Source organism: Myotis yumanensis, unplaced genomic scaffold (assembly GCF_028538775.1).
Source record: "Myotis yumanensis isolate MYYU_CA2020_CCGP unplaced genomic scaffold, mMyoYum1.0.hap1 SCAF_8, whole genome shotgun sequence".
In the NCBI taxonomy this organism is placed as follows: domain Eukaryota; kingdom Metazoa; phylum Chordata; class Mammalia; order Chiroptera; family Vespertilionidae; genus Myotis; species Myotis yumanensis.
In genome coordinates, this window is record NW_027223759.1 from 35,228,786 (window position 1) to 35,255,594 (window position 26,809).

Here is a 26,809-nt window from a genome sequence, read left to right on the forward strand (position 1 = left end):
GCAACTGCCAACGTGTGGAACAACAGTGAACCTGAGCCAAGTCTGCCTATCCTGTCTTCTATAGAACACCATGTTGGCTGTTCTCAAATTTGTCATCCCCAGAGAGGTAGGCAAAGTGAATGGGGTACGGAAAAGGTTCCAAATGAGGAACACAGTGACAGGAAGTGGAGGAGAAACTGTAAATGTGGCTGCAACATCCTGGTTGAAGATGAGCAAGATCGATACCAACCTGGACTGTTGCTCATACTTCCAGAGAAAATCTTGAAAAGTAAACTGGGTCCTCATCTACAAATGGAAAAGCGAGCCAGGTCCTTGTCAACAAATGGTGCTGGGATAACTGGGTACCCACAGGCAAGAAATGAAGTTGCACCCTGACCTCGCACCATATACAAAAATTAACTCAAGATGGATCAGTGACCTAAAGAGAATTAAACTATGACCTCTTAGCAGAAAACAAAGGAAAATCTGCAAGACACTGAATTAGGCTATGAGTCCTTAGATGTGACATCAAAGGATAAGCAACAAAAGACTTCATCAAATTTAAAATTTTATAGACAGGGAACAAGCAACTTACAGAATGGGAGAAAATATTTACAAAGCATATAGGCAGAATATATGGAGAACTCCTACAACTCAACAACAAAAAACAAACAACCCAATGAAATATGAGCAAAGAACATGAATAGACATTTCTCTCAAAGGGACATACACATGCATGGCCAACAAGCCCATGGAAAGATGCTCGATTCATTAGTCATTACAGAAAAGCAATTCAGAAGCACAGACACCACCTCCTATTACTAGAATGGCTATTATTTTTTCAAAGGGAAAATGACAAGTGTGGTGAGGATGTGTGCACTGCTGGTTGGACTGTAAAATGGTGCAGCCACTGTGGAAACAGCAGAGCGGTACATTAGAGTATATGCAACAACCTGAATGAACTTTACAATGTTGTAGCAAGTGAAGAAAGCCAGTCACAGAAGGACAAATGTTGTATGATTCCACTTGTCTGAGATCCCTAGAATAGACAGATTCAGAGACAAGTAGACTGGGGGTTCGTAGGGTCTGAGAGGAGGGGGAAGTCAGGAGTTAGTGTTTCTGTTTCGGATAATGAAAAAGTTCTAGAAATAGACAGTGGTGACGATTACACAATATTGTGAATTATACTTAATGCCACCGAACTGTACACTTCGAAATGATTAAAATGGTAAATGTATGCTATTTATATTTTATCACAATAAAAGAGACACACAGAGAACAAAGAAATTGGTATACATGCTGGTAAATAGAAATAATACCCAAGTGTCCAAGAGAATAAGAGATTGCCTCACTAATTGACAGGGAATAATCTTCAAGACTCAAAAGTGAAAAGAGCAAGTGACTGGGAAAAAGCACAGGGACAGTTTGTTGTTAGAACCCATGTGATTTCTCGAGAGTCCCAGGCCTTTCCATCGGGTATCCCAGACACGTTGGCACCTTGCAGCTCGGCTCCAGCCCCAGAGCACCACATCTACAGCACCTGAGGTTCTCAACAGCGACACGGGGCAGGTAAGCAGCTGCACGCCAACTCTGACCACACAGAAGACACTCCCCGGCGTGTTCTTAAACCCCCAACTCTAACCTTCTCCAGCCCTGTGAGTTCAAAGCATGAGATACAAAGTGAGACCACTTCACTCACTCAGGGTTCCCAGCTATCTGCACCTGTTTCTGGAGACACTGTGCTGAGACTGTAACGATTAACGAACGGCCTCCTGAACAACTGTTTCCAAGTCTCTGACACGCACAGCCCCCAGGAAACCACAGAGCGGGGCCAGCCCTGGCCTGCCCTTACCAGCTGGTGCTTCTGCCAGCACTCAGCTGAGCCTCACTGTCCCCTCCTGGAACGAAAGCTGCACCCATCCCATTAGATGAGCTGAGGGCATAAACGAGGTTGTCTTAGGCCTCATGAGCACTGTCCCCTTCCTGCGGGGTGAGGGGCTACCACAGAGAGGTGGCATGTCTACCCTCCTACAGCAGAGGACACATGGGTCCAGACCCCTGCTCTGCTGCCTGCTGTGGAGCCCCAGGGCTCAGGGAGCAGGACTCGGCTCTGTTCCTCAACTGGAACAGGGCCGTCTCTGCTCAATTTTACACAAAGTTCACATTACAGATGCCTCCTACTTGTTTTTCATTTACAGGTTTTCCTTAAAATCATGGTCCTCACCACAGCTTATGTACACAGTAGAAACTAAAGATCCTGAAATCAGACCATCAGCTCAGCTCCCTGGCTGGAGCGGCATGGCCTTGAGGCTGTTGTTCCATCAATGGGGTGTTCTGTGGGAACTGTGCCAGGTTTACAAGATGGGATTTGACAAAACTCTCCCAAGTGCATCCTGTGCCCTGCAGGTGCCCAGAAACTGAAGCAAGACTATAGAACCACTGGCCAAGTACAAGGGCACGGGCCAAATCTCATTTAGTTGCCCACCCCCACCCCACTTCTGCCAGCTAGCATCCAACAGACCTCCCTCCCCTGGGTGCCTCTGCCCTACCTTCTTACTGCTTCTCCTGCACGCCCATTAGGGGCCGTCCACAGGGGCCCTTGAGACACATCTCTCAGCATCTGCCAGCTACTGCCTCCGGGACTGTCGTCCCCTGCACCCATCTCAAATGTAAGCTCCTTGAGGACACTCTGGAAGCCATGATTTTTGCACCATCCACCTTAGTGGGGCTCAATGACCATCTGCCAACTGCCTGAGTCACCCATGAAAAAACTAGAGGCGCGAGCTGTTTCTCCTGAGAGGACCCAGGGAGAGCCAGGACACAGGGACGTTGTGTTCAGCTCCGTCCCAGCACACTAACAGTATCTGAGGGCTGTGCAGACAACAGTTCCCATTCCTGCCTCTTTTGATGAGAAGTGCAGAGCACCACAAGGCGCCTCAGATGAAAAGGGTTCTCCAAAAAAAAAGCCAAGACGAGTTCAGCCCAGGGACTCCAAGATCCCAAGTGCCAATGACAAAGCCTTGAATGAGGATGACAGAGGCCACAGGGAGCTTGTGATCTGGGCAACGAGCAGCCTGCTAAACACCCCTGGGTTCCCAGGGTTCCCAGGGCTGAAATCAGGTTCTAACCCTCTCACATGGGCCCTTCCACACCACTAGGGAAGACCCAGTGGAAAGAGGCAAACTTCGTCTCAGGAAGAAGGGGAGCTGGGGGAAGCAACACTTGCCTTTCAGTGAATAAATCACACCTGTGCCCAGCACCCTCCTGACAGATTGTGCGAGTGCCAAGTGATGCCCTGGGAGAAAGGGCTTTGGGATGAACACAAGACCCCTTCCCCTCCACTGCCCCGCCTGCAGCTCTGAGGGCGCCAGCGCTGGCCGAGCGTCAGGGGCGGTGGAGCTGGGCTTGGTGTTTATGTCTGATCCAGACAACGGAGGGTTTATGACGATTTACTGACGCAAGAGCCCAGCCGCATGCCAGAAGTTAACCAGGCAAGAGGATTCTTTTTAAGAAACCACTTGGCGACCGCTGCCGGCCTGAAAGGCGGAGAGTGTAAACTGAGCTCTTACTCCAGGCCCAGGGCCACCAGAGTAGCAGCACTCCTAGGCCACAGGGTCAAGCTTAGGCAGAGCTCACCAGAGGGAAATGAAGGTCCCCAGAACCGGGGCAGGGAGTCCGGTCCACCTCTAGCTGTATCTCTCCAAACAGAGACCCGGGCCCAGGCCACTCCAGAGGCTTATCCTGATGGTCAGAGTGGACCAGTGCCAGCTGGGCAGAACCTGCAGGAATGATGGGTGCCCCCAAACTCTGTCACCTGTTGCAAAAATCCCTTTCTTAAGAGCTGGGTTTTAAAGTTTACAATCACCAAAGAGAAAAAAGTTAAAGTACATGAGTTTGACACTGGTCCCTTGTCACAGTAGGACTTGGAGGGTGGGGTGTCTGCACCCTGCAGGGCAAGGTAGCAACTCTGCATGAGCTTCTCTCCCGCTGTCTTCTCCATACCCCTCCTCTCTCAGTGCTCCCCCATCTGTGCGGCCTGGGCTCAGGACCACATCAGGTGGGGACTATTTAGACCAGGCCAGCAGGTGGTTCCCAGCCGGAGTAGGGGAGGCTGCATGTGTGCAAACACCCTTGCTTTGAGAAATGATGTCACAGCATTCTGGAATCTCAAACAGGGAGGGGCACAGGGTATTCATATTTCTCAAAAAGGGCATGAGTCTGACCAGGTCAGCTACACTGAGACTTGCCTCATGCTCTGGGACCGGTCCTAGGCTACAGATGGTTCTAGATGCCTGTGATGATGACAGCAGCTGACATCCAGGGAACAACCAGGCACTGGCTACATGCCACATCAGTTACTCCTCACAACAACCCTACACGGTGCAACCTCTCAGTGCAGCCTCGAGTCCTCACTTTTCAGATAAGGAAGCCAGCTCAGAGGGAGGGGCCCTGCTCACGTGGGGATGGAGGGGGTCTGAGCTCAGACATCCACTTCCAGAGACTCAGGAGAGAACAGAGGGAAGAACAAGGAAGGGCCCCAAGTGGCCCAACCTCCAGTTTTCCATAGGCACAGAGCCATGCCCGGGGGCCGAGCAGTCCCGACTCCTGATCCTGCACCCCTGACAGTCAGTGGTACCTCCCAGCTCACTTCCTGATCCTCACAGCTAGGACACCAAGCAGGGGCAATGGCAGCTACAGAACAGGTGCTCCTCCCACCCAAGGTCTGTGGGACTGTCATCTGCTGGCTGAAAAGGATGGCACACAGCTCTGCGGCTGCACCTTCGCAGGGCTACCAATGAGAGGGCACCACCTCCATCTCGAACAACTGACCTACCAACTGCTCCCTACTCCAGGACATGCTGACAGGGAGACTATGCAATAGTGGGGGGAGGGGGCTTCTACCAGCATTAGCACCTCCGAGACCAGTGATGGCGAACCTTTTGAGCTCGACGTGTCAGCATTTTGAAAAACCCTAACTTAACTCTGGTGCTGTGTCACATATAGAAATTTTTTGATATTTGCAACCATAGTAAAACAAAGATTTATATTTTTGATATTTATTTTATATATTTAAATACCATTTAACAAAGAAAAATCAACCAAAAAAATGAGTTCGTGTGTCACCTCTGACACACGTGTCATAGGTTCGCCATCACTGTCCTAGACCACTGGTTCTCAACCTTCCTAATGCTGCGACCCTTTAATACAGTTCCTCATGTTGGGGTGACCTCCAATTTCATTGTTACAAATTGAACATAATTAAAGCATAGCGATTAATCACAAAAACAATATGTAATTATATATGTGTTTTCCGATGGTCTTAGGCGACCCCTGTGAAAGGGTAGTTCGACCCGCAAAGGGGTCGCGACCCACAGGTTGAGAACCACTGTCCTACACCATAGGTGGGAGACCATGGGGAGGAAGGGGTCCACAGCCCGTCCTCTATAGGGCACCCAAGCCAGGGGAGGGGACATCATGCATGAGTGACAAGTGGCAGTGCTTTATTCTGCCTAGTTCCGAAAGCCTGAACAAGGACCCCTGGGGACCCTGCCAGCTGCCTGGACACAGATCTCAGTACCCATTCCAGGCAACCAAGGTTACAGGGGGCTAGGCAGAACTGTCTGAGCCCTGACCCACCATGAACCCTGTGGAGTGACAAAGGCCATCTTGGTATAGTGTTATAGGTCAGCTAACCTCCACACGAGGTTTGTTTTACTATCTCTAAAGAGGAATAAATTCTAGAAAAACAAAGTACTGAAGTACTGTTTTACTGCAACGCTGAGATGGTCTTCTGTTCATAAAGCCTGGCTTCCTTAAAACTAAATAATCCATAATTCAATTTGCAAATAAAATTATAGTTCTTTTAAATTATTTAAATTAGCAATTATATGAATAAAATGCACTTCTAAATGTAATAGACCAAACCTGGTATTTATAACCTAATCATATAACATAAAATGCATCGGTTAGAATACTAAAAAGTAAATTTTAATGTGGAAAAATAGTTCCCGCCCACAGTCTCCCCCACCCCAATACTGCCATTAAAGAAGAGAAGTTGTTTGCACCCCAACCCCAAATATAAAAATTCCTAGAACATGTACTGCCAATCTATGGCTTACTTCCAACCTTTCAGGATTTGGCTACTACCTGGATGTGAGGATCATGAAATCTCAGAGTCGAAAGGAACTAAGATATCATTTAATTCAGCCCCAGCTCAATGCATGACAAACTTGAGGCCAAGAGAGGCCTTGTGTCACATTCATGCTCTGCCCCGCCCCGCCCCATGCTGGAACCAAAGTTGGTACAGTCATGACATTAATAGCATGAAAAGCAACGTCCTACAAATGACTTCTCAAGGTAAATCTGAAATGAATTCTTCATTCATATTGGGGGAAGAAAAAAAACAACTCAGTAAAAACCGAGGGGGAAAGGTGGGGAGGGCAGGAAGGCAGGAAGGCGCTGAACAAGTGTGCCCTGCATTCGGACCTGGGAGGTTTGACCGTTTACAAGGTGCGACATAAATCACCTCGTAAACTATCTGAATAAAAGTGCTCTGAGAGCAGCTTGAGGCTGCAGGTATATTTCAGTCCACTTTCAAATACACCAGTAGGGATTTCATGGCCACAGAAAGATCAGCCAGGGACCCTGACACAAGAATGATATGAACGAGGGACAAACAAAATCACATCTCCACCATGACACTGGCAGCAGCCCTGGCACTGACAGGTACAGCTCACTTCCACTTTGGCTGTAGCTAACAACTGACAGCAGCTTGGTAAAATTATAAAACACACGTGCAAATGTGTGTACTACTAAGGCTAGAATCAGAACGCTATGGAGGCAGCCAGGACTTGGGGCCCATTCTCCCCGCAGAGGCATTTGCTGACACCCAAGCCCCGGCCTGGATGGAGGGTGAGGAGCTGAGTCTGGGAACCTGAGCCAGATCCAGGACCTGCCACATGGAGAGGTCTGAGTAGATATGGAGCTTCCATATGGGGAATGAGGACAAGGAGAAGGCGGATCCTCATAGACACTGAAATCAGACATTTCATTATAAAAATTCTAAATTTGCATGGGCTTAAAATAGCCTCAAATATACAAAAGTAAAAACTGACAGAAATAATACTAACTCACAATTACAACTGGGGATTTTTAAATACCATTCTCAGTAACTGATAGAAAAAAGCAAACAATGAAATTGGTAAACAAATCTAAACATCAAGATTAACAAACTTCACTTAATTGGAGAATTGACAAATCTTAATTAACATATTCTACTCAAATATACATAAAACATTTACAAAATTGATCATATAATGATAATGCAAAACTCAAAGAATTTTCAAGAACTGAAATTATATGTAATAAATAAAATGACCACAGTGAAATTATACTAGAAATCAATAACAAAAGCAAAATACTAAGAAATTCACAAATGACTGAAATAAGAAAATACTTTTTCATGTAATGGGTCAAAAAAGAAATAAAAAAGGAAATCAGATATTATTCTAAACTGTATTATAAAGAAAATGACAATAAAAATGTATGTAATTCAGCTAAAGCTGTAGATAGGTGAAAAGCATAGCTTTAAGTGCATGTAATAATATTTCTTAGGAAAGTCTGAAAAAAACTCAATATTCTAAATATTTATTTCAATGAGTTTTTAAAAAGCAAAGTAAATCCAAATAACAAAAGAAAATAATAGCAGTAAAAGCAGAAATTGATTTATTTAAAAATCCAATAGAGAGAATCGACAAAACTAAACATGGTTCTTTAAAAACATTAATGTAATTATCATAGCAGGTCATGAAGGAAAAAAGAGGAAGAGCAAATAAATAATATAAAGTATGAAAAAGAAGATGACAATATAACTCCCACAAACATTACAAAGAAATGGAGAGGGCATTTAAACAATTTACATTAAAACATTTGAAAATTTAAAAGAAATGGAAAAATTACTGAAAAAAAAAAACACATGAAAACTGACACAAGAAAAAATAGAAAATCTGAACACTTCGGGGTGTAATTTCTAAATCTTCCTACAAGGAAAACTCCCAGAATGGTTTCCCAATGAATTCTTCCAAATATTTAAGAATGAAATAATATCAACTTCATATAAACTCTTCCAGAGAATCACACAAGAGCCAACACAACCTATAAGACCTGCTAGGAAAAACTAGTTATTCATTTTTAAATGGCTACATAAATAATTAAAAAGAAGAGAAAACATACAACAGAGGCCATGTGGGCTCCACAAAGCCAAAAGTATTTACCATCTAACTCTTCAAAGAAAACTCTGTCAACCTTAGGAACAGAGAAAGAGGAAACGTCATCCCATGTAAAGGCCAGCATAACCTTAACATCAAAACCTCACAAGAATATTTCAAGAAAAGAAAATAGCAAGTCAATCTCACCCATGAATTTACATGAAAAAAAGTATGCCAAATATAAGAAAGCAAATCCAGGAATATATAAGAACAATAATATATTAAAATCAAGTTAGAATTACTAAAAATTGTAAGATTGGTTAAACACTCAAAAATCCATCAAGAAAATTCATCATATGGCTCAAATAAAGGAGAAAAATCCTATGATTAATAGATGCAGAAAAAAATCTATTAAGTTGAACCCAATGGAAGTGCCATTTTGTACAAGAAATATCAAACATTTGCACTATCTTGTGGTTCAACCTAATATTTTAGCACCTACTCATGAGAACAATCGGCAACCAAAGGATAGAAGAGATCTGCACTGACTGGATGAAGCCTATTTATAAGAAAGCTACAGCAGTTCCACACAGAATGATGAAATGCTGAGAATGTTCCTTGTGACAGTCTTGTTCAGCTGTCTACAGGTGTCCACTACCACCAGCTCTGTTTAACATTTGATTGCAGGCCCTAGACAATGTAGTAAAGCAAGAAAAAGACATAAAGGTTTAAAAATTAGCACAAAAGAAATAAAACAAGTGCTAGCAATATACATTAAAACACCCAAAAGAATCCACAGTTAAGCTAGTATAATAATTAGCAAATTCTGCAAGCTGTCAAGAGACAAGAAGCTATCCAAAAGTTAATTATATTTCTAAATACAAGCACACAAACAAAAAATAAAAATTTTAAAGCAAAACAGTATTGAAAAAACTACCAAGTAAATCTATCCAAAGAAATGAAAGACCTCTACAATGCGATCTACAAAATGTAACTGAAGAAATGAAAGAAGACCTAAACAAATAGACATATTCATGGATGGAAAGATTCTAATCAAATTCATTTATGTGCAAATTGATACACTCCCTAAAGAGATCCCAGTGTTCTGATGAAATTGAAAAGCTGACTATAAAATTCACATGGAAATGCAAAGGGCTAAGAAGAACCGAGACAACCTCTGAAATGACCTGCAGTTGGAGGACCCACATTACCAGATATCATGACTAATTATAAAGCCACAGCTCGATGAGAGGGTGTTGCGCTGACACAGAAATAGACCCATAAACAATGGACAAGAATAAACGCCAGAGCAGACCCAGATACAGATACTTGACTTGTGACAAGGCAGCACTGTAGAGCAGTGGGGAAAGGATGAATTGTTCTAATAAGTACTGTTGGGCCAATTGAATATCCAAATGGGAAAAGTAACCCTCAGCTACTACGTCCGTCATACTGTGTTTTCTTAAAAAAATCAATTCCAGGTGGACCAGAAATCTAAATGTGAGTGGCAGAACAATGAAACTCCTGCAAAATAATAGAGTATCTCCATGACCTTCAAGGAGGCTTAAATAAAATGACCAAGAAATTGGACAATGTTAAAATTAAGAACTTCTATTCACCAGAGAGCATCATTAAGAGAGTGAAGAGGCAACCCAGAGTCAGAGAGAAAACAACAAAGGGAATAACCAACAAAGGACTTATCCCTCATCCATATAAATAACTCCTCCAGTCAGTGAGAAAAATAAAGACAACCCATTTTTTTTAATGAAAAGGCTGGAACAGGTACTTCACCTAGCTGTTCAATTCAAGTGCAAAGAGATGCCCAATGTCTTTAGCAATCAGGGAAAGGCAGAGTGAACCACAGTGGCTACAATGACAAAGAATAACAGTACCAAGCATGGTGGGCGGAAGAGCTCTTAGGTCTCTCTCTGTCAGAGCATAAATGGGTACATTCAATGGGAAACCAATTGGGCATACACATGCCTCATTGAAAGAAATGTGTACTTGTGCAGACCCAAGACACACATAAAAACGCTATAGCAGCATCAGATGTACCCACCCAAACTAGAGGGCACCCGAAAGTCCTCAATAACTGAACAAATAGACATGTCCACACGATGAACACCATACACCCATGGGAATGAACAATGGCTAGAAGCCATACCACCAGAAACTCACACAGGCGTACTGTTAAGTGAAGGAAGCCAGACTAAAAGACCAAGTATTTTAGGATTATATTCATATCAAGGTCAAAGACAGAAAAATTGAATATAACATGTTAGAAGCTGGAAAGTGATTCCTAGGGCAGGATAGGTGGTGGTGCAATAACCGAGAGGGAACATGCAGGGCTCTGGGGTCGGAATGCTCTGGTTCTTGACCTGCGCGGCTGTCATGGGCATGCCCTCCACGAGAAAGCACCAGGTAAACCCAGAGGGCTGTGTGTTCTGCCTGTTACACTTCCACAGAAAGTTCACGCAGGAATGCAACGCTCACAGCAGCTGTTTACAGAACAGTAGTGGGAAGACTAGAAACAAACTCAGTGCCCACCAACAGTGATAGGTGTTAAATGAATGACATTACAGCAACACACAACCATGAGAAAGGACAAGACACTGCTTTTGCACCGATTTAGAATAATCTCCAAAAGAAAAGTCTCAAGAGCTAGGTGCTGAGCATCTCCGGGGAACCACTATTCATGAACAGGATGAGTGAGCAGGAATAACTACAAGTTTCCTTTATGTGTCAACTTAAATTTGATCAAGACTTTATTAAAAATCAAGTGGACAGTACAGTGCTCACACAGACCCAACCACCACCAACCTGCACCCAGTTCACATTTCTATAGTTCATTAGTCACAACTAATGAACCAACACTGACATGTCATTATACTTCTTTCAGGTTTCCCTAGTTCCTCCCTCATGTTTTTCTCCTGTGCCAGGATGCCAGCCAGGACCCCACACTGCCTCCTTGGCTACTCTGGGCTGTGACAGTTTCTCAGACTGTCCCTGTCATGGTTGGCCTTGACAGTATTGAGTGGTTGAACAGGGATCGTAAAGGACAAGCTTCTCCTGGAATGTTATGTCTTTCTGGTCAGACTGGGCCTTGGGAAGAAAGACCACATAGGTAAAGAGCATTCTCATCACACAAGTGAAATTCATGGCCTAAACTCAGCACACTGCCACTGCACTCCACTGCTGGTGCCAATCAGTGACACACAACAGCCCCAGGGAGTGCAGCAAACAGCAATTCCCCAGTACTCACAATAAAAAAGCACCCCAGGAAGGCTGGAAGTTGGAAACCAGCACCAGGCCGCTGGGCACAAAGGCCCTCCCTGCCTCCAGTGTCCCCCACAGGAGCCCATCTGAAGACAACCCAACCAGCTACCTCTTTTTAACCAGAAGAAATCAAGACTCATGAGAGTAAACAAAATGAGGCCTGAATTTGGCAGACAAGGAAGAAAAATCAAAAGCTTCCATCTCAATTACACATGGTGGTGATTAGCCACTAAGTCAGATGGCCACTGCTGGGTCTGACATTTCGTGGCTCTTCCTCTCCTCTGCACTCCCCTCCTGCTTCCAAGAAGTAGGATGAATTTAACAGTACATCCCAGATCCACCCAGAGCCGGCTTCTGCTCCCACACACATGGCGACAGAGGGGACAGGATACACCCCCGGTGGCCCTGGTTGTGCGTGACAAGGCTTTCTAGGAACAGCGAGAGCCCAACAACAGGACAACTGCTTCAGCTGAGGGCTGCAGACCTGCCACTGAAGAATAAACAGGCAGCTTGGATCCAGCCCAAGCGGGGGCAAGTGACAAATAAGGAGAACAAGGAACGTAGGCTTGTTTTCGGACACTGCTATGTCTGCACAGGGAGAAAAAGAAATGGAGGGAACCCCTCAGGTTTGTAATCTCAGGGGCTACGCTTAGTGAAAGAACCAGAGATGGGTTTGAGCACAGGCCTGGCATACAGAAGGACACGCCCACAACACTAATGGCCTTGGGGAAAGGTGTGGCTCAGCCCTGCCCACCAGCCAGGTGCCCAGGCTGCTCACAGAAAAGAGATGGGTGCCACAAAAGAGTAGAGTGAGATCCCAGCTCTCAGCCAGGGGGTCCACGCCACCAACAGCATAGGTCTCACCTTGGTCCCCACGGGAACTGCTCTGAGACCTCCCAGGACACCTTACAGTCCAAAATTGGTGCATCCCAAGGGCCTGCCTGGCTTCCTCCCCCTCACACCCCTCTGCAAGGCCTGGCAGGCAACCTCTCCCATCACCATCTCCTCCCCCCAAGTCCTCAGTCTGGCCACAGTCCCCACCTGGCTTCTTCCAAGCAGTACCTGAAACACCTTTTATGTGACACCTTTCCAACCTCTGCAGAGCACCCCAAATTCTGTGTGACCCTCCATCCCCCCCCTACCCAGTGTAAACATGGATTTGCTAACTCACTTGCTAATAAATAACAATGGCCCATTCAAGTTCAAAGTTTATTCATATTTGTTTTTTAAATCCCAAACTAAAATTTGATGTTCAAAATTTACATATCACTATATAAAATATGAGAAGATAACTTTGTATTATTTTTTTCAGACAGTTTTCTCAATCTTCTGCAACTGTCATGGGACTTTCGTGGATTTTGACATATATATTAGTAGAGGCCCAGCGCGCACAAAATTGTGAGTAGCTCGCTTCTGCTTGCCTCAGCTGGCCGCCCTGCTCATCACCACTCCTAGCTCTCCCAAGCTAGTAGTTCTCGCCCCGCCCTGCCCCCTGCCCTGCCCGCTGTTTGGTCGTGATGGCATTACGGCGTGACGACCATGGGCCTTTTATGATATAGATAGGACTGACAAAGACCCCTGTGTTCCATGGGATTCTGAGCTCAGTCAACCCCAGAAGATTTCATTAGTATCCAAGGCAAGAGTGAGACTCTGCCAGAGAGCATTTCACAAACCGCTGGTGGAAGGTTCTGGAGCAGGACTCGAATGTCAGGCGTGGCCCACTCTTGCAGTCGTTGCCCACCCAGAGCTTAGTTTCAGCTTCCCAGGAATACAGTTCTATTTCTAGCAAGAACGTGCATGTAGAATTGACTTGAAGGGTATCCAAAAAGAACTGTGAAGGCACAGGAAACCTGTATTTAACAAAAACTTGTGAAAACTATGTATTTAGTTTACATAAAACCGGAAATGTAGAATCTCGCTTGTAGAAACAATGGTAACGAAGTTATTTTGATAAGTAATTTTAACCAATGTCACAAAATGAATATAGGAACTGATACAATAAGCTGCCTATCCACTTGTGTCCAGGTGAAGACTTGGACCCAAATCCGTGCAGGTGAGAAGGAGCATGCCCAGCCAGCCAGGTGCAGTGGGCCAGGCCTGGTTACTCTGGATGCCCACCGCCTTCCAGCTGTAAAAGGATCTGGATTTTGACTATAAATACAGGCCACCCTACTTGGGACCCTTCTCCTTGTCCTCCGCAGCTCTCTTCCTCCCCAGTGGAGACCTCTTGAGGGAAGAAGACAGATCACCTACTGGCCATACTGCTAACCTCTATCAAGCCCCAACATAGTGCCCCCTAAGGGCAAAACCAAAAGCCAGGTATCCTTCTGAAGGGCCAGGGCCTGTACAAGGCAATGTGGTCCCGCTCTTAGGAGGGAACCAGGCTGGGCTGAGAAACCCCAAGGACATTCCCTCAGTAGAGATGGCATGGTCACACACAGAAACCAATGGACACAGGGCTGCCTCTGCCAAGTGGCTCACCCAGCGCCGCCCAGTACCCATGATCCAGGTGAAGCCCATATATTTCAGACTGGAAACTGTTGAGAAATGCTACCAATGTTCTCTCAGACAATTTAAGCAACTTGAGACAGACCCAATTGCTCTTTTCTTCTCATAAGTAATACTGATGTTGGAAATAATATCCTTCAGCCAGAGCAGGCTTATCCCATCAGATCACAAAACTGCTGGAAAAGGCTCTTCAAAAACAAACAAGCAAAAAACCACCTCCTTAACACATTCCGTACCGCTCAGGAGTTTTCTCATGTTTCGCGCACCATCTTGTTAAAGACCGCTCACGAGTGTTCTCGTTTTTCACGCACATGGAAAAAGGAGCGAATCTAGATACTTATGTAAATTGTGTTTGGTCCCTCTTCATAGAGGAAAATGTTTTACGCAGTACCATACGTTTAAAAAGTACTAGGAACTTTAATTGTTTAATTGTTTTTGTAAATAAAAATGTTATAATTATTGAAAAACAACACCTAAAGTGCATGATGATGATTTAAATAACGTGCAGTTTGCCCAAAAACGTGCGGTCCCTGGCGTATGTCTTAGAGATTTCTATGCGGTACGCAATGTGTTAAGACCCCAATCATTGAGGCCACATCCATGCAAACAGGTCCACCAAATCCACTCATAATAGGATGCACATACCTTCAAAGAAACATCCCCTCTGGTTCTCATACATCTAGTCCTATAGCCCCATGGGGAGTTCAAGGAAAGCCAACAAGAACCAAAAAAGTTACCACTATGTTCAGGCCAGGGCAGCAGGCCGTGTGAGTTTTATCCTGGACAGAGGTGCTGGCCAGCTGAGCATGGACATGGGGCCCAGAGAGCTGGGCACCTGCCCACGAGTGAGCACAATGGAAATCACCCGTAACTCCGAGCTGGGAGTTGCTGCAGTGCCAAGGGCACTCATCACCTGCCATGTGCTGCTGCTCTCCCACCTCATTAAATCTTTTCTTTATCATTATAATCCCCTAAATTTATCATGTTTTCATGAAATAAGCAAATAAAAGGATCTTGAGTGGAAGCACAATGAAAAGTTTCAACCCAAATCTCCCCAATGACTCTGGTTTGCCAGTCACCCAATGAGCCCTTTCAGTCCCAACTTTCTAAAGATTGGCAAAGAGTCCAGGGAAAGTTCATAATATACTCAGGACACAACATAAACAATACAAAAACCAAAAAGGGGGCACAGTGCAGGGAGCAGGGGACGAGGGGCCCACAATCCCTTCTCCACACCTACAGGGCCATGGGACCACATCTACCTAGGTGGCAGCAGCCTTCCCTGCTCACGACCCCTGTCCCCCGACATCCACCCTCCACTCCCAATCTCCTTCCTCTGCCACACCAGGCTCTCACCTCCAGGGCCCTGGGCCCAGCCCTCCATCCCCCACCCAGGCAGGCGAACTCATGCTCTGCTTCCTAGACTCAGCTCACCTGTCTCTCGCCTCTCCCCCCTCACCTCATGAACCACACTGTACCAAGGGCCCTGGAGCCTCTGCCTGGCCTGGGAGCTCCATGCACGCTGGTAGGACCAACTCCTAAGTGGGCCCAGGGCACCCTGCATCTGCCAGCAGGGGGGCTCATGTCCCTCAAGGACAGATGACTAATTCTGGTTCTAGGTTGGCCTCTGATTGGCTAAGCACTGGATAGCAGTAATTACTGATTTATTTAGCTATAAAATGAGAATAATGGCATTGGAGCTCCCTATACAACGTATCATGTAAAACCAATGAAATAACTGTAGAGCACAACCCAGAACAAAGCCACTACTCATTATGGCCTAAAAGCACAGCAGGTTTTGACTTGGAGCAAGCACATAACCAACACGAACGTATTACTACTACAAGTTTTAAACACCTACGGTAAAACAGAGCCCAAACTGCGCCAGCACTCCCTGCTGGAGCCCAGCATCAGGAGGGGGCGGCACACCTGCACACCTGTCTGCTTTGACTGCCCACTGCCAGGCATCCCAATTATAGCTTCTGGTTCCGGCACCAAGCTGCACTCAATGGTCTCTGATGTTGAGTTTGTATGTCAAATCCATCCGGGAACTCATTCTTAAATCTCAATGTCATTAATCACCCAACATTCAGCATCTCAGAACTCAGAAATTTGCATTTCCACAATGGTGGCTTTGAAAAAAAGGGGCATAAATGCAAATGCTCCACAAACTGTATAAGGATTTCAGAGAATTGCCAAAACAAACCATCAATGCTCTATTGACAGTGAATGTTCTGAGCTCTTCATAACGACTAAGGATTTGTGATTTTTAAAGACAAAACACAATTTGAGGATTAAAAAAGAAGCAGGTTGAAAGAGAAGTCGTTCTGTCTCCGTGATTTCCAGAACAAATCCTGACTGATTAAATTCCCGGAGAGTGGATGTTGTGGAGAATCGAGGAGTGACAGCTCAAGCTGCAAATGGGCCCTTGGGCTCCTCAACAGCCTAGAGGGCCTGGGGTGGGAAGGCTCAGGGGCATTTCTGAAACCCTTCCTTCAGGCGCAGAAGGAAGCCTCACAAGAGGCTCAGAGCCCTACTGTCCCAACAGTTCAATCCTTCCGATCAGTCTTCCCTCCAACACACCTGCATGCAGCCCGTGTCAGTGACTGTTCTACTGTCCCTGCATCCTCGGGGCTCAGCCCCACCCCTGCCAGGAACCCCCCAGCTCTCAGGTTAGTCACTTCTCCCAACTAGGGCCTCACTAAGTCCAGAACCTGCCTATTATCTGCAGCTTGGAATTGATGTCTTCTCTATGTTAAATGCAGGTCCTCAAAATTCATTTTCTCTCTTTAAGGTCCTTAATACTTTGTAGTATCCTAAAACAATCTGTCACTGCAAAGCACAATTTAAGTGACATAAAAATGTTTCTTTTTAAGAAAACATATTCTAAAATATACTAACCTTGGTGGCCAAACTGGTTGCAATGAAAAGACTCAAGATTAAGCACAGGAAGACAGGAGCACAAAGACTGAGGCAGCCAGCCCAGCTCAGACCAGAGCAGGGCAGAGCCTCCCCCCCAGGAAGACCTCCAGATGAAAACCTTAGTATGATCTAAAGAAATCAAACCACTCAACTAAGCTATTGCTGACAAGACTTTTTAGCTGCTTTTGTGCGGAGGGGATATTTCAGACTCAATAGAATATTAAGAAACCAAAGAATGGTCCAAATTAAAACACTGATCTTAAGTATACAAGTTTCCCTTAAAATAATTACTTGCTTATAACTAAACACTGTTACACACCTCTTCCAGAGATGTAGGGGGAGATGGAACCCTTGAGTTTCCCAATTCCATCCTGCTCAACCAGTTTCCTATCAAGGGTCAAGTCTACATGACTACACACAGGCCCATAACGCCCACCAGTATGAGCCTTGTGACTGACAGTGTTTCTTCAGGCAGAAATGGTGCGAAGAAGGTGAATTGTAGGGTGGGGGGCAGGTGGTGTTAGAAAGCTGCCGAGGGACAGTTCTCAGTAAGCCAGCCAGGCTCCCATATCCCAGCACACTGCTCACAGGCCAGCCAGCAGTCTACATGGGAGTGGAACAAAGGCGGGGTAGGAAAGGGAGCCTTTGCTTGTCCCGAGGACAGGCCCACACGGGTCAAGTTCCCTCCCTCTCACTCGGGATGCCTCGTCCAGGCAGGGGCCCTGTGTCCATCCTGATCTGTTTCAGCACATCCCAACAGGCAAAGGTTTGGAGCATGGAATTAGGCAAAAAGCACCATATTTCAGAACCTCTTCCCACTGTTCTTACTGTCAAAGAGGAGTTCTTTGAGGCTAAATCAATTCAGACCCTTTCCGCAGGCTGCTCCCATCAGTACAAACACTGATTCAGAGCAATAAAACCAGCAGTGAGCAGTTTTACGTCAGAGAACCAGAGCCCAGCTCTGGCGGCGTTCATAAAGAACAGCAATAAAACCCTACTGCATGCCTCACCCACCAGAGGGAGTTTGAAGGGAAAACAGGAGAGAAAAAATCAAGCACTTCAAATAAAAAGGTCATTTTATCATCAGGGCAAAGGCGAGTTGCACTGCAAGTGTGAGTAAGGAGACAACAGCAAGGGCCCCAGGGGACAGTGAGGGCCCCAGGAAACAGTGAGGGGGGCAGTGAGGCCCCCAAGGAAGAGTGAAGGCCCCAGGGGACAGTGAGGGGGGGCAGTGAGGGCCCCAGGGAAGAGTGAAGACCCTGGGGGACAGTGAAGGCCCCAGGGGACAGTGAGGGGGGGCAGTGAGGGCCCCAGGGAAGAGTGAAGACCCTAGGGGACAGTGAAGGCCCCAGGGGACAGTGAGGGGGGACAGTGAAGGCCCAGGGGACAGTGAGGGGGGAGCAGTGAGGGCCCCAGGGAAGAGGACTCTGGGGGACAGTGAGGGCTCCAGGGGGCAAGGCAGAGCAGGTCACAGCCAGACAGAAGCCGCTTGGATTATGAGGGAGGCGAGAGGCCCACATCAGGGAGGCTGTGCAGTGCGGGTCCAGTGGGAATGAGAGAGACAGTCTCCTCCTTGGGTTGAAGAAACTTCCCATTCAAAATAGCAAACTGAATAAGTGAGTATTCATTATATCTCTTCCTCCCAAATCCACTAATTTACTAAATATAAACAGAAATATAAAAGGATATATAGCAATGCTAGACAGTGGGGAATAGCTCAGCTGACCAAAACTTGGAGGAATTTCCAAGAAAATATAAATCTGATGGGATCAAAGTGACAGGAAAACAATCTCTAGTGATCAACCCACCACCTGGCAAGACAGACAACAGCCCCACACACAGGGAGGGTACAGGTCCAAGCCCAGCCCAGCCCCCTGCAGCGAGGCCAGCGCTGTTTGTGGTCCCTTGCTGCAACTCCAGGGGCTGCTCTGGGAGGAAAGGTGGCTCCTGAAGGACACCTGAGCACTGCAGAGAGCAGGAGTACCCAAGAGTTTAGGCCCCGAGCATGCCACCACCACTGACAGAGAAGGCTCAGCCTCCAAGGAAGCCCTGCCCTCACCAGCTCCAGCCCCTCTTCCATCTTCAGTCTCCAACCCCAGGAGGGACAGAGACCACAGGAGTCAGCTGGTGGCAACAACACACAAGGCCAGACAGGACAGTGATTGCAATAAACACGGATGGGCGAACCCACATATAAAGGCAGACTCTCAGGGGAGAGAAAGCCAGCGCAGTACTCTTCTCCTCCCTGAGATAAGCCTAAAGAGAAGGAAGGCTTGGGAGGTTATGATAAGTTATGATAAGCGGGTGGGGAGATGTTGTTCAGCCCAAGAAACCAAGGGCAGAAACGCTTTCAGGAAATTCAATTAACTTCTTGGCAAAGACACAGGTAACAAAGAGAAATACATTGTATTTTATTTAGACACCTGGGTTACCAAGAGATAAGATGACAGGTTCTAGAGTTATCTGAGAATAAACTTAACGTTTTAAACGTGCACACCCACCATGCCCACTGACGGAATAATTCTGCCTCTTGGAATTGATCCAGTGCAGATAGATGCTTATAGAAGTGCAAGTACAAACTATACATATAATTGTCCGATGCCAATTTGGGGCTGCTATAAATAGTGCTGCAACCACATAAATATTCATCTACAAGCTATCAAAATAAGTTAGACTTATACACATACTGACATTGAAAAGTGCTCATAATACATTAAGATGAAAAAAAATAACACAGAAGCCCACAGATGGGATGACTGCACGCCACTGAAATACCTGTACACAGCCCCTGTGCTCAGACATGAGAAGGAGGCCCAGCTCCCTCATTGGGAGGGAGAGCTGGGCACCCCTCAAGGTCTGCTTGACACACTTCGATCCAGATGCTTAAATTTGTTTTACACATTTTACCAATCAATACATGAACAATTTATATCAATAAAGCCTTCCTATCTAAATATAACTGGGAATCCTAGCCTCCAGAGTTTCAGACAACTCCAGTCTGGCCAAGGGAGGGAGGGTATGTGCAGGTTCTGGGCCATCCCAGAGGCACAGCCCCGGACTCCCCAGTCACACTGACAGGGGTGTGGGTGCCTGAGGATGCCCAGCTCTGTCCGGTGGCCACTGCCACCCCTCCCACATGGACACAGGATAGACCTGCTGTAAGTGCTCTTACAGGCCAGGTAGCTGGGAGTGGCAGCAAGCAGGACTCAGGCTTGCATCAGGCAACTGCACTGGGACTTGTCCTAACAGTGGGTGCCCACAACACATTTCTGAAGCCAAGGGCCACACGAGCATGGTTCCCAGTCCTGTTCAGCCACTTACTAACTCTATGACCCTGAACAAGGCACCCCTTCCCTACAGGATGAGATTTTCGGGGCATTGTGAAGACTGAATCATGTGACATGCTTAGTGCAGGGCCTAATAAAACACACTCCAGCAGCAGGGCCCGGTCACAGAATCACCCCCACCCCCGAGCCCCAGGAACAAAGAAACTGGGTGAGAAATTAACTCTCCAAATCACAAACTGACCTTTGAACCCCACCTCGCTAAAGCAACATTCTTGTCTCCTGGTGTCTAGGACACACGTCTGCCACTCAAGTCAGTGTGCAAAGCAGCAAAGACGGGGCCTGAGTCTCCCGAGGGCTCTACAGTGTGTCTTTCCCAAGGGCAATTTACTCTGCACCAGGTGCTGTCAGACCACCAGGGGCCACTGTCAAGAGAACCAGTCTACCACCCAGTGACACGTTGCAGTTGCAGTGACTTCCTTTCTGCCAGGGACAGCCCACAGCCCCTTACCTGGGTGGCTTTGGGAGCTCATCGCTAGCACCGTCTGCTCCTCTTCGCAACTCAATGGCTCGAAACTTCCACGGACACAATGCTGCACAGAGCTCCAGAGTCCCGCCAACACATCCAAATGCAGCAGCGGGCGGGGGCCACAGCCACGGCCACGTCAATGCTGGGCGGTCCACAGCAACGTGTCCACCAGCTCAGGGGAGGACCTGCATGGTGAGACAGAAATAGGCCAGTCAGGAGACGACCCAAGGAAACCCGAATATGTTTTCATCATTTCACCACCAACTGGTAAAACAATTCATCTGGACGTTTCTGCTGACAGGAAGCACTGGGGTTGTTAGTAAACACATGTGAACAGGAGTGAAACGATCCGCAGGGCAGCGTTTCTAACCAGGGCACCACGGGTGGAGAATGTGTCTCAGGGAGTCACTCTGGCCCATTCCCACCAGTTTCCACGTGTGCATACTCCCATCCAGCCCACATCCACACACATACCAAATCTCACCTAGCTGCAACCTGAGTCCCAGTGTGAAGCCCTCCTCACTTAAATCATCCCCCACGTTTCCACCTCCACAATTACCATTTCCTCAGCTGATTTCCATTTTCTCATTATAAAGTAACATGCACTCATCACAGGAAAGTATTTAAAGTCACCCATGATGCCATCACAGAGGCAGACATTTGGTAATATCCTGACATGCTTTCCTTTGCCTTTTGCCCACACTGCCAGCTCCCAGCCTCATCTCCTACTATCTGTGCTGACATTACAGCCAGTTTTAGTGTCCATACCACTCCTGGCAGCACGAATTGAAAGGCTTGGTGACAGAGCTGCCCCTCCCCCATGCCAGGTGGGTGGCATGTGACTGGGCCAGCTCATCAAACCCTCTCCCCAAGACCAGACTTGCCCACAGGTCAGTCACTGGACAGAGAGCCTGAGACAAGTCTAGGAACTCCCACCACCAAGCCCCTGCTCTGGGCAGTGGCATCATGAGGGACTTCTTAAACTTTGCGATGAGCAGATATTACATTTATCATCAGAATATAGAAATACACTGAAAAAATGGTAATTCTGAAAATTCTCCTATTGACCCTGGCTGAAGGCCCTTCTGGGGCCTCTGTCATTTCTTCCTTTGCTAGGGTGACAAATTCCTGCTCTTGATTAAATTACTCAAGGGCAGTCTTTCCCTATGCCTTATAACCAAAGAACCCCAGCCAACACACCATGGAAGGGATCCCTCTCCGAGATTGCTCTTCAGGTGGTTTCCAAGGACATGGATCTGTAACTCTGTGGTTAATATCTAATATCTTTATATTATGGTTCTGTATCTGGTTATTTCCCTATGAAACACAGTGACATATTTTCCTCAGGTTCAGAATTTTTATTCATCTCTTGGTCAGAAGTAACATCATTTTCTTAAAGGCAATGTAGATGATATGTTTTGCAAACCCTTAATAAACCTTAGGTGGTTCTGTATCCTTCACACAAGTCACACCTTGGCTGGGTATAAAAGTCTTAGCTCACAGACATTTTTGGCTGAAAATCTGTAGACATTGCCCCAACCTTCACATTGCAGAAAACTCCATCAGCTGAATAGTGTTTCCTTCTCAGGGAGCACCTGGGGGCAGAGTTATGGTGGTGGTGGTGGTGCTATTGTTACTTTATTCTGTCTGAATTCAGCTAGAATTATATTTTTAATCTTGAAATTAAAAAATGTTTTCAGAAGATATATGGTAAGAGTCTCCTTTCATTTATTTTGCTCCAAACATGAACCTTTCCATACATATTGGTCTTTCTGCTCAGGAAATGCTCTTCAAGGATCCCTCTACATTTGGCTGGACTCACTCCATCACCACAGGCACGTCTGCTGTTTATTCTCATGCCCAGGCATCTTCTCAAGGGTGTTCTCTGGTATTCACATCACTGCTATTTTTCATGTGACCAGCTGTACTCCTATAGCTTGTACTGTGGATTTTAACTAAACCATTTGTTTCCAACCATTTCCCTTTACAACTCATCCATTATCTTGTCCTCTCCGTGCATTCACTCTTAATGACCTTCTGCTCCAGTTTGTGGAGTCACGTCTTCTCCCAGCCAGTCTTTTGAAATTTGTCTTCTGATTTCAACCATAAATCATTTTTAAAGGTAAGTTCGCCTTCTGCATTTCAGTGTAATTCCCTCTCCCCATAGCCTGGGACACCTTGCTGAGGTCCACAGTGTTGGTTCTTTCTGTTTATTTATCCTCAAATATGAACAGCTCTACCCAGAGCTGGGTTTTGCCCAAACTCTGTGCGCACCTGCTCCTACCCCAGTGTCCACCACAAGGTTGGCTAAGCACCTTCTCAGGGCTCTGCACTGGCACCTCACATGCAGTTAGCTTTCAAACACAAGGTGAGGTAGAAATGGAGATTTTCAGATATGCAAAAACTGAAAATACCCATCTGCAGCAGATCTACACACACACACACACACACACACACACACACACACACAAACTATTACAGAGTCTTCAGGCAGAAGGAATATAACACCAGACAGGAACACAGCTCCACATACAGAAGTGAAGAGCCCTGGAAATGGGAGCCATATAGGTAAATGTAAAAGTGTTCTCTTATGATGAGTTTCTTAAAAAGAGAACTGTTTAAAGCAAAAAGAATACTGTATTGAGACATTTATAGCATATACTAAGAACCTCTCAAAAATAACCCAAACTAAGAGGGGGTCCAGGAAGCACACAGTCCTGTGTCCCCAGGTGTGGAGTGTGCCATACCATCACCTAATGGCAGACTATCCACTATAAATCCTAAAGGAGCCACGAAGTTCTAGTTAGCAAGTCAATTAAAAACAATACAATTTAAACATAACCCAAATGAAGGCCAAAAAAGGAAAAAGAACCAAAAAGTGACAAATATAAAACAGAAAGATGGTAGCTTTAAACCCAAATCTATCAATTACCATATCAAATGGTCCACTCATCCCCCCTAGTCAGAGGACAGAGGTTGTGAGATTGGAGAAAAACACAAGAACCCACTTTCCCAGAGTTCAAAGAGGCATCATGTGAGGTACAACAGAAAATGACTCAGAGAGGAGGTCATGCACTTGATATCTATAATAACAAAAGCATAATATGCTAATTAGACCGGATGTCCTTCTGGACGTCCTTCCTTCAGGACAAAGCCACAGCGGGCGGGGGCCGAGGCAGAGGCAGAGGCAGCAGAGGCCCTGGACACAGAAGCATCAGGCAGGGGCCAGGGCCAAGGCCTTGCATGAATTTCGTGCATCGGGCCTCTAGTTGTAAAATAAATCTTCCCCAAGTTTACAGACCCAAGTATAATACTGCTTACAAGGAACCCACTTTAAGTATAAAGATACAGATGGATTAAAAGTCAGAGATGAAAAAGATACAGCATGCAAATGCAAATCAAAAGAAAGCTGCAACAGTTGCACTAATATCAGATAAAGGAGATATTAAAGAAAGGATCTCACCTGGGACAAAGAAGCCATTTCATAAAGATTCATCAAAAGGACATAACAGCCCTGACCGGTTTGGCTCAGTGGATAGAGCGTCGGCCTGCAGACTGAAGGGTCCCAGGTTCGATTCTGGTCAAGGGCATGTACCTTGGTTGCGGGCACATCCCCAGTAGGGGGTGTGCGGGAGGCAGCTGATCGATGTTTCTCTCTCATCGATGTTTCTAACTCTCTATCCCTATCCCTTCCTCTCTGTAGAAAATCAGTAAAATATATTTTTTTTAAAAAAGTTTCCATCTTTAAAAAAAAAAAAGGACATAACAATCCTAAATAGTCATGTGCAGCTAATAACAGAGCTTCCTACACAAACAAAAATTAATAGAAGTGTATGGAGAAATGGAGATCTACAGTTACAGTTGGAAATTTCAACACCCTGCTCTTGGGAATTATTAGAACAAGCAGACAGAAAACGAGTAAAAACAGAAAAGATATGACACTATCACCCAATCTGACCAAAAGGCATTTATAGAATACTCTGTATTCAACAGAACACACATTCTTCACATTTTTTAAAGCACATAGACCATTTACCAAGATACACATCTTTGGGGCCATAAAACAAGTCTCAGTAAATTTTAAAGGACTCAAGTCCAGCCAAACAAATACGTTCTCTGACTAAACTGAAATTAAGCAAGAAATCAAGCACAGAAAGATATCTGGAAAACTCCAAATATTTGGAAACTAATATACTTCATGGGGCAAAGAAGAAATTAAAATATAGAGAGTATTTGAGATGATGAAATGAATGAAAATGAAACACAACGTATCACAATGTGTACTTAGAGGGAAATTCCTGGCACTGAAAGCCTGTATTAGAAAAGATCTCCAGTCAATAACTTCAGGCGTTGCCTTAAAAAGCTAAAAAAAAAAAAAAAAAGAAGAAGAAGAAGAAATTAAACTCAAAATAAGCAAAGAAGAGACAATGACAAAGAGCAGAAATCAACATAATAGAAAAGAGAAAAAAGCAATTAAACAAAAGCAGATTCCTTGAGACAATCCTATATAATAAAAGCCTTATATGCAAATCAACCGAACAGAAGAACAACCGGTGGCACAGCTGGTGGCTATGATGGCGCACTGACCACAAGGGGGCAGACACTCAATGCAAGAGCTGCCCCCAACCCGCAGGCCCCAGGCCAGCCAAGGCGGGTGCCAGTGGCTACCCCTGCAGATCGCCCCACTGGTCACCCCACAGATCAGCCCTGATCGCCGGCCAGGCCTAGGGACCCTACCCATGCACAAATTTCGTGCACCAGGCCTCTGGTAAAATTGATAAACCTCTACCTAAACTGATCAGAAAAAAAGAGAAAGAAGACCAGTTAATATCAAGAATGAGAGAGGAGATTAACATGGACCAAATGGATATTAAATGAAACAACCTTATGCCAGTAACTTTGACAATCTAGATGAAATCAACAAATGTCTTAAAAACCCAAACTACAAAGTCACTCAAGGAGAGAGCCCACCCACAGTCAGTGCCCCTCAGGAGATCCCAGCTATGACTCTTCTTGTTCAGTCCGTCCTTTCTTTCTTACTTCTTAGCATTTCACTGCAAGGATGAGCTGTCACTTCTCTATCTCTCTAGTTAATCAATTATTTATTTATATCAGCATGGGCTCATAGGTATTTATTTTAGTCTCTGTGTTATAATACAACGCTATCATTTATTTTGTTGCTCAAGCTTTGGCCATTGGGAGCTCCTTTAGGTCAACTCCTACGTTTTTCTGACAAGTACCCTCCCCCAGCTGTTTTGTTTTGTTTTGTTTTGTTTAAAGATTTTTTTTTTATTGACTTTTTAGAGAGAAGGGAAGGGAGAAGGGGAGAAGGAAACATCAATGTGAGAGCATAACATCGACCGGCTGCCTCCTGCACACCCCCTACCAGGGTTCCAGCCCACAACCCAGGCATGTGTCCTGACCAGGAACCTTACTGGCAACCTTTCAGTGCATGGGAAGATGCCCAACCAACTTAGCCACAGCGGCCAGAACATCATTTTTTTAAAGCATTCTTTACTTTCTGGTTCCACAAGATGTCCCTGTTGCAGCCCGGAATCAACCACTTCTCCAAGGAGCCTGAGTATATGCGTATACCTTCTCAGATTCCAATCCAACATCATACCCATTTCCTGGTGTTCGACTTATTTCTCCACCATTGAGAAACCTTGGTTTTTATTATCTCCAATAAAGTTACTTATTTATTCAATTCTAGTACAGAGTAGTTTCAGAACTGCTGACCCACCCACATGAGAAACATTCTCCCACGAAGCTCCAGCCCATGTCCCATTCTCTCGTCCTCCAGCCCTGCAGTCCAGTCCACAATCCCCAGTTCCTCAGCTCAGTTCTTTTCTTCTTCACCCATTCAGCGTAGAGGGTGCTGCATTTGTGATAGAACTTGAGTCATTTGTAAGTATTTGTATTTCATTTTGGGTACCCCCCACATCCTGGTTGGTTCTGTTTATTTTTTGCATATGTGAAAAGTAAGAAATACAAACATTAAGTGAAAAAAAGTGTGTTCATGTTGATATTTGCAATTTAAGTTTTAAGATTTTACAGAGTTTTCCTGTAAATTTATCTTGCTTTAAAACACAGCTTTTGTATTA

General features: G+C 45.6%; 1 protein-coding gene across 6 annotated transcripts in view; it reads right to left on the reverse strand.

Annotated features, from left to right (window-relative positions):
- Positions 1–26,809, reverse strand: part of HDAC4 (histone deacetylase 4) — a 233,521-nt gene that overhangs the window by 181,741 nt on the left and 24,971 nt on the right. For all 6 annotated transcript variants that reach the window (XM_070422527.1, XM_070422531.1, XM_070422529.1 and 3 more), the window contains exon 2: positions 20,688–20,890. In XM_070422527.1, coding sequence (XP_070278628.1) covers positions 20,688–20,709 — 22 coding nt within the window. In that variant the 5' untranslated portion in view covers positions 20,710–20,890. The remainder of the gene's footprint in view (positions 1–20,687; positions 20,891–26,809) is intronic.